A 15,203-nucleotide genomic window follows, 5' to 3' on the forward strand; every position below is an offset into this window, starting at 1 on the left:
CTGCTTCCCGTGGTCCTTTACGGGGCCTTCAAAAGAGGCGATAATGGGCATAGAGGGCCTGTGTCCTCCCAACTAGATCCAATCCAATGCCACACTACCAAAGTTGGGACAAAGAGACAAAACAGTAAGAAATCATGGAATAGTAACATAAAACTGAGAGAGGAAGAATCAGAAGATAGACAGCACTTGAATGCCAAAGATCAGAGTGAGCACTTCTAAATTTGCTTGTTTGTTTATACGCTATCTTTCTCCTACATGGAATTCCCAAAGTTTCCCAAGTAGGTCTGAGTGAAAACTGTTGTAACCATATCATACAACCTTATGGGCTTCTGATAAGCTGACAGTTAAGGGAAGAAATTAGCAATTATCAAGCACAAATAATATCTGGTTTTCCTTATGGTGTATAATATATGTATTATCCTCTCCAGTCATTTGGGGTAATTTATAAAAAGATACCTTAACCTAAAGATGACCCTCCCCCCAAAAAACAAAGATCATAGTGCTATGTATGGCTGAGCTGGTTCTGGGGGGGGGGGGGGTAAAGTTCAGTGTTGTATTGTTTATTTTTAATTATTTTTTATTTTAAAAAGAGATGCTAGGTATGATGCCAGCTACTTTTTGAGTCCTTTTCCACTCTGAGGCATCTATTGCAAATGCCATTTGATGCCTGTGTGTTAGGTGTGAATGAGTTATGTATCCCCCTGTGAGTTAGGAAACACCTAATTCATTATTTTTGTTCTTTTATATGCCCTTGTGTCTGAAAGTCACACGGAGCTCAAGGTCTATCAGGTCCCTCCCTGATGTTTTCAGAGACATCTTCACAGGCCATTTTGTGCATTATTGTCAAACACTGGTTACACACCCACCTCTTGAGACAGCTCATTGTAAACTGCACTAACACCTGCCAACCTGCATAGCAGTGGCTGGAATTCCTGCGGGACCTCTTTAACACATTGACAGGAACTTACTCAGCAACCATCTGACATAGTATGTAGGAAACTGGGGACTACACATCCAGCCTTGGTTTCTGGAAATGAAATATATGTGGCAGGGAGAAAGGTGAGTTGAAGGACCTGGTACATCGGATTGGCATGACATCCTAACCTGAATGTAGAACTTTCAAGGCAGCATTTCTCCATCTTGGAACTAGATTTTTACTGGAATGCAGATGTTGCTAGATTAAAGTATTCATCATCACCAATCAGGGTGGCCACTGATTAAGAGTCCAACAACATCTGGGAACCCAAGGTTGGAGAAGTTTTACGATATTATAATCTCATAACTAGTTTTCTGTAACTCAGAAGCATTGTAATATTCTGGTAGAAAAGTATGTAATCTATTATTGCTATCCAGCTATGAAAGAAACGTTGGCTATTTCCTCCTGGTCTATACTCTTCTTTCGTAACATATGAAAAGAGGAGGAGGTGGTAGAGGAAGAGGAAGAAGAAGATAATTCTGCTTGATTCCTTGATAATTGTATCAGGCATAATTGATAAGCAGCCAGCAGAACTAAATTGAGATTAAGGACAAAAGCAAACATCCTGATTTCTTTCCCTTGAAAAGAAACATCTCAATACACTGAGAACATCCCACTGAGAAAAAGATCAATTACTAAGAGGGTGGGCTATTTTTCTATTTTTGCTTTTTGCACTCTGAGACTCTTTTATAAATAATTGATTCCTGCAGAAAACTTGGGTTTGTTGCAGAGAAAACATTTTTTCACAGTAAACAGTGTATTTTAATAATAATAATAATAATAAAAAGTTTATTTTTACCCTGCTTTTCCAATGTGATCAAAGCGGCATACAGAATATCAGTAAACTACATTACAATCCATAAAACCAATACACAGGGTTAAAAAGAACAATACTCAGCCAGCTGAGTGGGGGAATCCAAAAACATTACAAGAGTCGTGGCAGGTGGAGGGCAAAAACCATATGATCAACAGTCATGGGGGGAAAGCTTGGGAAAAGAAGAAGGTCTTAAGATTCTTCTTAAAAAGATCCAAAAAAGTGGTGGAGCGGAGCCCATCAGGGAGATTGTTCCATATTCTTGGGGCCAAGATGGAGAAGGCCCGTTGTGAGGTCCTTGCATAACGTGCATTTGGGACCTCCAGCACATTTTCCGTTACTGACCTGAGTGCACACGATGCTTTGGTTTTGGTGAGGAAAAAAAAGTTTGGGGGCAAAAGATAACCCACAAAAAAACCTCTCAAATCTGAAAAAAAATCATTAAAATATGGTTAAATTCTTGTAGTCTTGCCTACTGGGGTGAAAACATTTGAAATTATTCATTCTTCCATGCAAAAACAGAACAAGCAAAGATTTACATCCCTAGCTGGGAACTGAGGTACAGAGTCAGAGGGTCAAAAAATATATCTGAACTGAAAAACCAATTTCTGTTGAACAGTTTACACCTCTTCCAGCCCAAGAGAGTTCAACATCTAGTCTGCTTGGATAGGGCCAGCCTGAGATTTCTTCGATGTTATGAGGATGCTCTGAGCTGTAGTTCTGTTAGCTCAGTACATGGTGTGCTTGCCCATAGAACCTAACAGCTTCTGACATCTTGACTGATCATAAGAATCCATCTGTGCCTGGTTAGCTTCACAGATTTGTGTGCATTAAAGAGTACCTGTGTACAAACACTTCCCACCTCATCTTAGTTACGATCACTAGAACAAAGCCTGAGCACTATCTTCTAATCAAAATGACAGATGCAGTCTGAGCCACTGAAAAACAGTTTTCTCCTGCATATTGTAGGCAGCAGTATAAAAAATTTTAGGTGGCTTTTAACAAAAAAATCTGCCCATTCAGCTGTGTCAGAGTTCCACCATGATGCCTGACCTCTGAACTGCTGATATTTGAGGGCTTGCTGTATATTTGATATATTGGTTGATTCTAATATGTCTCTGTTCTGCTTGGTTGCAATTTGCTTGCTTGGAAGCCAGCAGTCGTTGTGATCTTCCTTTGTAGGGGATTTTTACACCTATAAATAAGCAATAAACATGATTTATAATTGATGGCACTTTCCAAAAGGTGACTTAGCATGCATATTCAAAGGGCAGTTTAATGCCAGTAAAAATTGATTTCCTCTCAATTATATGAATGATGCCCTGCATTGCCTAATTATTAATTACTCTTGAAGGCATTTAACAGCCAAATGGATCTATTTTACTTCTCATTTGTTTGACAGCTTTTGGCTGGGAAATTGCAAAAGCAGTATTTCTGTGTGAAAAGTGTTAGCTATGCAAAAACATGCACAACATTATTTCTGTGTTCCTCGGAGTTATTCAGCTACCCCAAAACAAACCTATCATAGGGGCTTCCTGGTAAGATTTCTTCAAAGGGAGTTTGCCTTTGCCGTCTTCTGATGCTGAGAGAATGTTCCTTCCCCAAGGTCACCCATGGGATTTCCATAGCTGAGCAGGGATTTGAGCTGATCTCCCAGTGTCCTAGTACAGTGGTTCTCAAACTTTTTACCCTTATGACCCCTTTACAGCTACATGCAGATGCCCCCCCCCCCCCCCCGCTTGATATAATACAGTGGGACCTTACCTTACATGGTGGATCCATTCTGGACTCCCTGCATAAGGTGAAAATTGTGTATGCCCGAGCCACATTTAATACAATGAGACTTATGCTCGCAGCACAGGAGAGTGTGGGCACCACAGGCACACACACCATTCACTTTATTGATGCACAGCTTCAGTGTAAGCTGAAAGCCGCATATAACGTGCCCATGCATGGCGCGGATGCACTGTATATGAATACAAACATTTTGTTTGTTTAATGTGCATATTTTCATCCACATATTTATGTATATTCATATTTTAACATTTTATGAGGAAATAGCTCTCCTCCTCCCTCAAGCAGAGGTGCTAAACAACTCCTTTGCCTTTTTCTTCCCTTCCAGGATAAAAAAAAGTTTGGGAAGTGGAGGGATCAGGGCCCCCAAGTCTTGTGCCCCCCTTGAGCAATTCAGGCATCCTCCTTGGGGGTGCCTTCCCACAGTTTGAGAACCACTGTCCTAGTCCATCATTCACACCACTACACCATGCTGGCTCTTTACACTAACTGCATACAGAGTGGGATTCCTTCAGATGGAAGGAAGAATAAAATCATCAAAATAATCCCACTTACTTTGGTTTAAAAAATATAGCTGTTGTGCGAACAGAGGTGGTGAACAAAATACCATAACTCTTTCACAGCTATTTATTTATTTATTATCTATCTATTGGATTTATATCCCACCTTTCACCCAAAAGTGGGGTTGAAGGTCGTTTACAGTAATTCAACTAAAATACCACTAAAGCATTAATTTACAAAGGTTAAAAAAGAATTAAACATCAATATTATTAAGACATGCTTTAAAACAGTTAAAGCACTGAAACATATTTTAAAATAATTTTAATAAAAGGTTTATTAAAAGATTAAAACAGCGCCCCGCTTACACACACACTACATTACCATAATTAGAATTGGAATTCAAAGTTCAAAAGCCATAAAAATGTCTTCAGCTGCCGGCAGAAAGAGATCAAGGAGGAGGTCCAACCAGCCCTCCCATGGAAGGGAGTTCCACAGCCTGGGAGCAGCCATCAGAGGGCTCTTTCTTGAGTCCTCGCCAGCCACACTTGTGAAGATGGTGAATCCAAGAGAAAGCTCTCCTTTATTTATTGCAATGTTTTTAACCAATTCCACATTATGAATATTTCACTGTATTATTTATTACCAATCTGTTCCACCTTTCTATGAAAAAACTTGTTGGCACCATCAAATTTCATTCTTACAACAAAACTGTGCAGTAGGTTGGAATGAGAGAGAAACTCTCCAAAGAGCATATGAGAGTTAAAAGGGAAGTTAGGGGAACACTGTTGATCCCAGGTCTTGTGCCCTCCCCTTCATTCCCAGTCTTCTGACATTGAGTAGGGTTGCCAGACTGAAAGCTGCAGGGGGCTCCTGTAGCAGTGATTGTGTGGAAGAGTGAATTACAGCAGATGGTGCTTACTACCTGGTTGTACAACAAATATCACCTGCTGAAATTCCCCCTTCTACATAAACATTAAAGACATAAGGATTTAATTATTTTTTAATTTTCTTCTTGAAAGAAGCAACAAGTAATTTTACTCATTTTGTTCCTGCTGTGAAAAAGTATTTGAAAATTATGCAATGAAGCCTTTTCTCAAGTCAGCACTTATTTTGTACACAATTCACACCAGGTTGTTTTGCACAGAAACCAGCAATTTTTTTATTTTTCATTTTTTTGCCCAAGCAATATTTTCTGTGTGGAATGTTATTTTCTATTTGGCCAAAGCTGTTTCCTGCACAGAAAATGCTGTTTTCTGCACAAATCAACCAGGTGTGATTTGTGGGGGGGCATTAACAAAGGGGCTGTACGGACTGGCACTTTGTGCCGGCCTGTATATGCAGTGAGGGCTGAGTGTTTGCACACTCGAAGCCCTTACTGCACCACCTGGCCACCATTATGGTGCATGCCCATCTGCAAAGTGCACACCATGATGACACATGCTGAGTGCAGCGCTCAAATGGCACTGTGCTGAAAGGGCATCTTGACATTGTGCTGTGGCGCTTATGAAGCCCCTTCCAGGGCTTTTCAGGGCTTCTTTTTGCTCCCTCCGGAGGCTGCTGCATGTAGTTGCCGCAGCCTCTATGCAGGGCACAAAGGGGCGATGTTGAGCTGCCCATATGTACAGCCCCTAAGTCCTCAATTATAGCATTTTCTCATAGAAACACCTTTTTTCTTGCTAGAAATACTATTTTCTGCATTCTAAATACTCTAAATTACTATTTGCAGGGAAATGGTCACATTGTGTCAACACACACACACCATTTCTATACACAGAGAAAGGAAAAGTGTCACCTCCCAGCAATATGATTGATAATAATTATAGCATAAAACAGAGAATGGAAGGCAAATGGCAAGTAGGGGGTAGTTTTGTGAAATCACTTGTCCCTCCTCCAGATCGTCCATCCCCATCCCATTTTGGAACAAAACTGTTTTGAAAATGATGCCCTGCTCTAAATAAGCAATTATTTGTGTTCTTTGACATTAGCGTCTGCAAGGAAACTATATCCATACCACCTGGAAAGTTAAGCATGTGTTGTTAAGAAACTGTGGGGCCACGTGGAGCTGACTTGCTGAGGTGCAGTGAAATCCATTTGGGTTTTTATACACTGAACTGTAAAGAAGCTGTCCAAACTGCTGAACCTTACTCCTCCTCCCTGCCATGACACATTCATACTAAAACCTGGAATGGATTCACCACCCCACTGACTCCAGCACTACCAGCCGCCACTACTCTGTTTTAGTTAATTATTTGATGAGAAACATAGATCTGTTCCTTTGATGAAAATTGCATCTCCAGCCTAGAACTCCCTATCATTTTCTGATGTTTCCTTTATCTTTTTGTACAGATTGTTTCACAGAGAAAACTCTCAAAATCATTATTGAAACATGGGAACACGGCGGGAAAATCATCCATAACGGTAGGTCCCTCTGAAGTGCTGTTCCTTTCCTTTTAACTTAGAAGACTTCAGCAAACTGCATTTTGTCCATCAACATTTAATTACAAGTGCTTAGTGTTTGCTGGCATGTACCTCATGTTTCTTAATAACTGACAGTGACAATATATAAGAGAAGACACATTCCACCTGTTAAAGCAGGAGTGAGAATTTGGCCAAGGGCAAATTCTAATTTGGAAAGGGTTTGGGGAACACATTTCACTGGTGGTGAGTCTAAGGACATAGTATGGTGCCAAAACAAAGTAGGTGAAGTCATATGCAATTCGTAACAATTAGGGCATTGGCACAGCACAGATAGCAAAGCACTGATGGCAAAGCAAAGCTCAATTCCATTCAAGAGATAACTGAAGAACCTTCAGGACAGACATAGAACCCACATGACCCACATAAGACCTTGGGGCCAGAGGTTCACAATCAATGCTTTGGAAGAAAGTAAGTTTTCTTAACATGAATATTAAATATTATCAAGAGCACTTTGTTCCAAACTTTAGTTGAAATATTACAATAATTTCAATAGGCAACTAAGTACTGTGTCCCTGTATGCCATTTCAAAGCATGTCCCCTACAGTTTGAAGTTAAGAGGTCAGGCAATAAAAGTAATCTGAACTTTCAAAATTGTAAAACATGCAGTCACTGGAAGCTCATGCTGTAATAAATCTATTAAAGAGATGACATGATTCTTTGTTGATTACCCTTTAAAAAGGCCCTTTACGTATTAAAAACACTAGTGACTGCCATGGAAAAGATATACAGATGTCCCTCCAGATTCGCTGGCTTCCGTTCGTGGTTTTGAATTTTTGTGAACAGGAAGCCAGGAGGGACAAAATGGTGCATGTACCTGTGGTGCGCCCGCGGAACCACGCACAGGAGCGTGTGGTCATTAAAAACAATGGGACGCTAATATTTACGTTTTTTCCCATTCGTGGGGCGGTTTGGAGCAGATCCCCCGTGAATGTTGTTAAATTGCATCAGTGAGTCTGCTTTATTTATGAGTACATCTGGACCCAGTTATATAATCTTTAATGAGGAAGCAGCCCATTACAATTACTTTGGATTCAGATGCCCTTTTCTGGTTACTAACTAGCCATTCCAAGCAGATGGTCTTTGGTCAAGGTGGCATTTTCACATTTAAAAGTAAAAATCAAGAAAGAAGCAAATCTGTCTTGGATCTCATCATTTACTATACACCTCTTAGTGAAATATGTTTTTACTCAGGTGAATTTTATAGCTCATCAAACCTGTAAACGACCATTAAATTATGTATTTTGGCAAACCTGCCATCCTAGAGAACTATGTTATTTCTTTAGTTTCTCATTACATAAGAAAATCTCAGTATTATAATATTATAACGTGGCCATAAAATGCAACATATTAAAACTCTTGGAAATTATAATGGGATATGTAAGGATATATAACCTAAATAAATGAAGCATGCTAATTTGAAGCCGACTGTACAAATAGGATGAGCTGTTCTGTGAGCCTGAGAGAACATTTTTATTTAGAACAGGAAGAGCAGTTAAATGTTCAGCAACATTTATCTACAATAAATGAATGGAAATAAGTGGCACTGTAGAACTGAATAAAAGGAAGAAGGGCAAGGGAAGGGGTAAAGGAATGTAACAGCACCTTTAAGATGAACTGGTTTTTATTTTAGCATTATATAAACACACTTCTTCAGATGCACTAAGTGGTATCCAGGCCTTAGGATATAAAGCATGTTAACACATTTGTGGGAGTGGTATGGAATGTAATAGGATCCAGAAATATGCAAATCATGACCCTTGCCCTGATTTTTCAAAGGGCTATATAAAGTGATACATGTCTCTCAGATCTTTACAGTGGTCATTTAGTATTTACGTGTCAGTGCAATAAACCTGCTTAACCAACAGTTGGTTTCCTTGCATTCAGCACCTTTTAGAAGATTCCTATTATTACATGTGCAGTAGCTAAGACTCTTATATTAATACATGTAGTGCGCTCTGAAGCCATTGTCTTTGTTCATACCTCTGCTAATTGATTGGAATTTGTAAATACAGTTTGCCCTTGCCTTACGCAGGGGATCCGTTCCAGACCCCTCCATGTAAGGCAAAACAATTGGGGTCGTGCATGATGCGGAGCGGGGGGCGCACGCCACTCCAACTCCATCGCGCAGCTTTCAGCATAAATTGAAAGCCACATAAAAGGCACCCGCATATGATGCAGGTGCACTTTATAATTCAATCCAGCTGTTCCTCTTTTCAGTCTTCCTTTGTAATTTCCTTGTTCAAGGACTGTATCCTTTAAATCCCATAATGTACAGAGAGATTGAAATGTTCGGCAACTACTTTTTGGGTATTGCCACTTCTAATGCTCAATTTGGATCCATTTATCCTCTTAGGTAGAGACTATCATGTTTGTCCAGTGTAGAGTGTGGAGGGGCATTGCTGGCATAGGATGGTATATACTACATTGGAGGAAGAACAAGTGAATGTACCTTGAAGTTGTGTGCAATATTGTTATTGTGGAACTGAAGAAAATGGAAATACACACAAAAGATAGAAAATAGCAAACTTTAATTCTGAATTTTTTCATTGAATCCACATCTTTGGCATGTACTTTGCACATTTCTGTGCTCCAAAGAGGAAGAATGGGTCCTTTTGCTGCATCCTGCTGAACCGAGTTGATTTCTCTTCAGAATCACTTCTTCTTGGCCCAGGCATTGAAAAACAGCTACTGAGAGGCAACATGAATTATCTCCAAGACTAATTGCGTCCATAATGAATCTGTTATTGGGGGCTGAGTGAACTCTAATGGTTAGACCAACATTTTCACCTTCCCTGACTCTCATACCAGTGCACTCAGCAGTGACCAGAAGGGACTTTTAGATTTTATTTTACTTCTTGTTGATTAGGAGCATTTTCAGTAGGCCCTTGTTATCCACTGGTGGTTGATTCCAGGGCCATTTCTTTTTATTCTTCAGGAGTCAGATTATCCCTGAATGGATGGAGGGGAAACAGGATGTACTTACTGGCCACATTCCTAATTTATGTGCCTTGGGGGTTGTTCCCACTTAAGATTTGAAACGATTTAAAATACGTTTTTAATAAAATCGATTCAAAATAACACTGTTCTTATCCCGCTATCCGAATCGCTTTGTTCATCGTTCCCATCTGGTTATTTAAATCGAAGTTTTTACCTGCAAGCGTTCCTACTTGGCATGAAATCGGTGTTTAAATAAAGCGATTCTTCTCCTCCATACCTTATTTGGAGCTGTCAATCAATAGTACGTCAGAATGACGTAACGTTAATCCGGAATATTTGGAAGCGATTTATCTTTTGGCATCGTTTCCATTTCATTGACTGTTTGTGAATTTAGCGAATTTAGGAAAGCGAATTTAGGAAACCCAAGCTCTTTCCAGAGGAACTATGGGATAGGTTTTGCATGACAGCATCCCCTCTTCATGTCTCCCAAAAGACAGCCAGGGAGAATCCCTTCAGAGAGCACAGAGATCAATGGGAGAGGCTTCTGGCAAAGCGAAGCTCTTTCCAGAGGAACTATGGGATAGGTTTTGGAGGGCAGCATCCTGTCTCCCAAGACAGCCAGGGAGAATCCCTTCAGAGAGCACAGAGATCAATGGGAGAGGCTGCTGGAAAAGCTGGGAGGGAGCACTCTTCCCAAAGATTCTCTTTCCAGGGTTGGAGGAGAAGGCAGATTCCATTTGAGAAAGGGAGAGAGAAAGGCTCTATCCCCCCCCCCCCCCATTGATTAGAGCCCTTCCCTGCCTGGGCAAGATCAGATGTCTCCTCGCGAGGAGCCATCCCTTCCCTGCCTCTCCTCCGTTAGAAATGGGCTCTCCCCACACAGAGGGGAGGTTGCAATCCACCGGGGGAAGCCTTGAGCAGCCGGGACTTCAGGCGCTTAAAGCGCTGAAGAGATTAAGCACCTGTAAACCATTAAAATAAAAAATAAAAATAATCCTTATCTCTTATTGAAAGACCACAGCGGACAAAGGGGTGAGGGAAGCAAAAATGGCGACAGCCAGACGGTTGGGGACAGAAAGGGCAACTCCCCCAAGGACAGCCCCATCGCACTCCGCTCCTCCCATTCATCTAACGCAATTTCAAAGGCTGTCGTTCCTATTTAAATGCTCCGGTTCCTAAATCGAATCAATGGAAAAACGTAGGTCGGACCCTAGTGTTTTTTTAACACGCGTTAAATGAGGAAAACTCGATTCAAAATTTTATTCCGCTCTACAATTCGATTTGTAGTGGGGACGATTGCGGGTTGCTCTAGAACCGTTCTAGGTTTAAATCGGATCCTAATAGGAACGCCACTCCTTGGATTCGATTCAGAACGCGGGGTTTCACCTAGTGAGAACAACCCCTTTAGCCAAGCAGATGATATGTCCAAAGCTACCTGGCAATTGATGGACCATATGTAGCTTCCATCACCATTTTATCTGGTTCCTTATGCCCCTTCCAAATTTTAATTAAAGTTTTAAAAATAGCCTCACCAATTATAAATTGTGTTGGGGGTGGTGGTGGTTTCACATTGTGTATGTGAGTATTTGTTTGGATATTGTACCTCAAGTCTGGGAGACATGAGATCTTTCACAGGTTGAACTGCAGCTCCCATTAGACCCATGATGGGAGCTTCAGTCCAACATCTGGAGAGCTACATGTTGCCCATTCCTGTTAGGGCTGGCTTCTCCATTAGCTGCAATGATGCAGCTTTCTCTGGCCACAGATCTTACAGGGGTTGCCATTCCCCTGACACCTCACCCTGGCATTCCCATTCTGCCCTCAGGTATGATGGAGGAAGTTATCCTGTTCACAGTGTTGAAACAGGAATCGGCTAAGTTTGACTGTAGTATGTGGACTTGAGGGGTGCAACTTCTTGTCCTTTGCTTCAGACATCAAAATGCCTAAGGACAGCCTTGAACCCTATTGTATATAATGTTTTAGCTATAGTTCTGAGGGCGCATGTCCTATGAGGGCTGGTCCAGGGCCTGGAGAACCAAGGAGGGGCCTTTGAAAGTCTGACAGCCCACACTCTCAAAATTTAGTGACTACAAACTTTGTTAGATATTTCCAAATGTTTGAGAATATTGCTGCCAATTCCAGTGACAGTAGTATCAGCAGAAAGATATTTTAGCAAACACAAACATATCAACAGTGTTTTAAAGTCTACTGTGTCTCAAAGCTGACTTGTTGATTTAACAAAACTGTGTATTGAATCAAGCATTGCCAGTGAATTTGATTTTGATAGTATTGTTATACATTTTGCAAATAAAAAAGGCAGAAAAGCTCATTTCATTAGCTAATTAGGCTTATCGTTGCTTTGTATGAGATGTAAAGTATATTGTAATCTGGTCATTCTGGCGTACAAGGAATAAAGCATTTATGAAAGTTTACCAATGGTCATATTTAGCCAGAGACTAGCCAGGATGTTCATTTATGATAATCATACACCAGAAGCTGTCTATTTTAGCATAATCATATTTTTCTATAAAGAAGAAAAAACTACAACTTTAAAATCTGATGTTATACCATTGTCTTTATGGAGAAGATGTAATGGAGGATTTAAGTTCCTTTTGGACCTTAAATCCACACTTTTCAGAGATGCCCCCTTTCTTCAGGCCCCAAAGCAGTCTTCTGACACTTCTCTCAGAGGCCTTGCATGTGTCCTACCACTCTAAAGCCTTTAGTGCTAGAGGATGCCCAATTTATTACAGGGCCTGAATAAGTGAGGATGTCAACTTCTGTGAGAATTAACTTCTGCTGGGCCAGAGCACTGTCTGGGAAACAGTGGCGCCCAAGAGGACAGATATTGGATATCCCTGCTTTAAATTATATTGGTATTTGTGTGTTGTTTTTGGCAACAGAACTGTCACATTTCAGCTTCCTATTCTAGCATCTCTGTGCCTGCACATTAGTAAATGGCACAGTTCCAGATTGCATTTTTCCCATCCACTTAAACAGAACTGTTTAATTTTTTTCCCCTTCACTTAGGTGATTGCTGAGGAGTTATCTGGCAATGATGACTATGTTGAACTTTCCTTCAGTGCACGGAAATTAGATGACAAGGTAAGCCAGTATTTGACGTTAACTTTACCGAAAGACATAAGAATGCAACAAATGTGATTTAGTCTGATTTAATAAGACATTCCCCTCCGGCAGCTATTTTCGGAACGGCGATGTTATTAAATATAACTGAAATTTCAGATCAATGCTCATAATGAGGCTTTCCTCAAGTTGCATAGTAATTAGAAAAAAGTCTCAAAGGAATGCAATTAAGACCAAGACAATTTAATTATGCTGAGACCTCATGTATTTAAAATGCCACCAATCACATCAGTCTACTTTTACAAGCCATCAAAGACATAACATTCAAGGTTGGCATCTTGAAATATAAATTGAGGAACTCTTGGGAAGTAATTTTTGAGAGCGGGTTGTTGTTGTTTTTCTTGAAGATTTTCCTAGTTAAACACTGGAGGCATCTGGAAATTTTGTGCTCATCGTGTGTGCTTGACAAAACTTTTTGTCTATTCAACCCCAAACCCCAATTAAGAAAAAGGCCTTTCCCCAAAAAACATACTTATTTGCTCTTGAGTTTGACAACTGCACTGTACTATTAAAATGGACATCACTGTAAACTTTTACAAGGATTCTTGGAAGCTCAGACACACACAATGGCTGAAATTTTACATCTGTATGGAGCTTCACATACATAGTTCTGTATCATTACATTTCCAGGTATGCATCAAGCCCCAAGAGGGGCATATGCTACTGTTGCTTACTGTTGGGGAGGGAGGAGAGAAGCAATTCAGACTATGGAGAAGCAGCTGATCTCAGCTTGGTGACAGATAAGGGTACATTCTCAAATGGAGTGGACCTGCCTTTTCCTTTTCCTGGGAGCCGAGAGCAGCCAGATCTTTTTAGTCTAAATCATATCCCTCTTTACTTCCCTCTCAACCAGTATGCAAAGGTAACAAGGGTCCCTCCCTAGGCTTGACAGCCACTATGCAGTAAGAGGCAAGAGAATTGGCCCCTGCACTCAAAAGGGTGACTTTTGGGCACATAAGCTCATTTACACATGTGTAAGTCACTGACAAGATGCCAGCTAAGCTGTGTCGGTGGAGGCTGAACCATCTGCTGCCAGGTAGGAGACCACCAGTCCAAATCAATTACTTTATTTGAAAGCTGATGGGCCAATTGTCACTCCCAGCATCATTTCATCTGGTCAGCTTGTCAGCTGAACCTTCTCCATAGTCAGAAGTCTTTGAGAATTAAACTGATTGTATCATCTTAGCTCTGCCTCTCTATCTGAGTTCTGTTTCTTAGTCATGCTAGTTTGGTACTTAAGTGTGGCAGAATTCTGGGAAATGGATAAACACAGATCATATCCTTATTTCTCCTAGGCTCTGTCCTGTTACGGGGCGAGCAAAGTGTAGCAGCTGCATACCATTTACAAAGACTGTTTTTCCAGTCCTAACCTTCTTGAGATTCCCTTTGCCATCCTTTTTTTGGCAAAAAGATATAATACCCCAGGAAGCGCCCAGGAATGGCAATTCACCTTTTAAATAAATTAAATTGGGGTGAACTATTTAATGTTTTTTAATGGTGGATTTCTGGCCACCTATAAAAACAAGGTGGACTTCTAGCAACTTCCAGTTCTGTTTAGCATGGTTTTGTTGTTTTGCATTTTGGTAGTCTGTACAACTCCTTCAGAGATGCCAATACAAATTACCTGGGTCTGTTAGGTTCTGTTTTTGTCTTTCTCAGTAATTTTGCTATATGTTGATTGTCTTTGACATCCATTATACAACAAGTAAATTTCAAAGAAAATAATAATGATGTACAGAATTCTGCATTATAAAATAGTAAAGATTTTTAGCCACTCTGACCTTGCTTCAAGAGAGATCAGGGCTGAGGCTGAATGAGGGAAAGGGACCTGCAAGTGAGCAAAGGGGTGAACCAGTGCCAGCAAGTGGAATGAAGGGAATGAGATGGGTGGGCTGAACGAGAAGCCACAGGTAGAATGCAAGACCTCAGTGGTGGCAAATGGAAACCCAAGGACCCAGAGGTGATGAATTCACTGTAGCCTCAACTGCCCATAGGAGGAAGAGCACTGCCTCCAGCACCACAACCCCGGCAAGCAGCTCCCTCTTTGCCAACTCGTTGGATTCTGAAGGCAGCTCCTGAACATCTGCTGGCTAACCTGGATTTGATGCCAAAAAGCACATGACATGGAGGGGGTGCAGGTCAAAGAGTGAAGTCAGGCAGGTGGCTGAGGGAAAACTGATGGTTGTGAGTGGCAGTGACTCTATGCCCACCCCCACAAAGGCTGAAAGGAACTTCAGGTAATGACCAAACCTCCAGGGCACCCCACCCCCCAAAAAAATTCACTGGTGTCCACTCTCAGAAGCCCTGGCAATTGTCCATCCTAACAGAGTATATAGAGAAAGTTTTAATGTCCCATAAATCACTGGAGCAATGCTATGTTGGGGACACTGCAAAATATTTAAATGGTGGCTTTTGGAAGAGCACTGCTATTGCTGTTGCTCACCACTCTCACTAAGCAAGCCCACATGGGTTGCTGAAATACAGGGTGGAAAGTACCAGAGACCATGTTACTAAGATTCCCATCAAACCTGTAGTGAGCACAGAGGTACCTGCAGAAAT

The 15,203-nt window shown here is 41.0% G+C and overlaps 1 protein-coding gene across 3 annotated transcripts in view; it reads left to right on the top strand.

Moving 5' to 3' along the window:
- The window catches only part of LOC149309669 (copine-4), a 216,566-nt gene that overhangs the window by 126,175 nt on the left and 75,188 nt on the right, over window positions 1–15,203 (top strand). For all 3 annotated transcript variants that reach the window (XM_089532811.1, XM_089532813.1, XM_089532812.1), the window contains exons 4-5: window positions 6,432–6,503; window positions 12,531–12,605. In XM_089532811.1, the coding sequence (XP_089388937.1) occupies window positions 6,432–6,503; window positions 12,531–12,605 (147 nt within the window). The remainder of the gene's footprint in view (window positions 1–6,431; window positions 6,504–12,530; window positions 12,606–15,203) is intronic.

The sequence above is a fragment of the Sceloporus occidentalis genome, unplaced genomic scaffold (genome assembly GCF_023333645.1).
Source record: "Sceloporus occidentalis isolate IW3139 unplaced genomic scaffold, rSceOcc1.0.p SCAF_7, whole genome shotgun sequence".
Taxonomy (NCBI): Eukaryota; Metazoa; Chordata; class Lepidosauria; order Squamata; family Phrynosomatidae; genus Sceloporus; species Sceloporus occidentalis.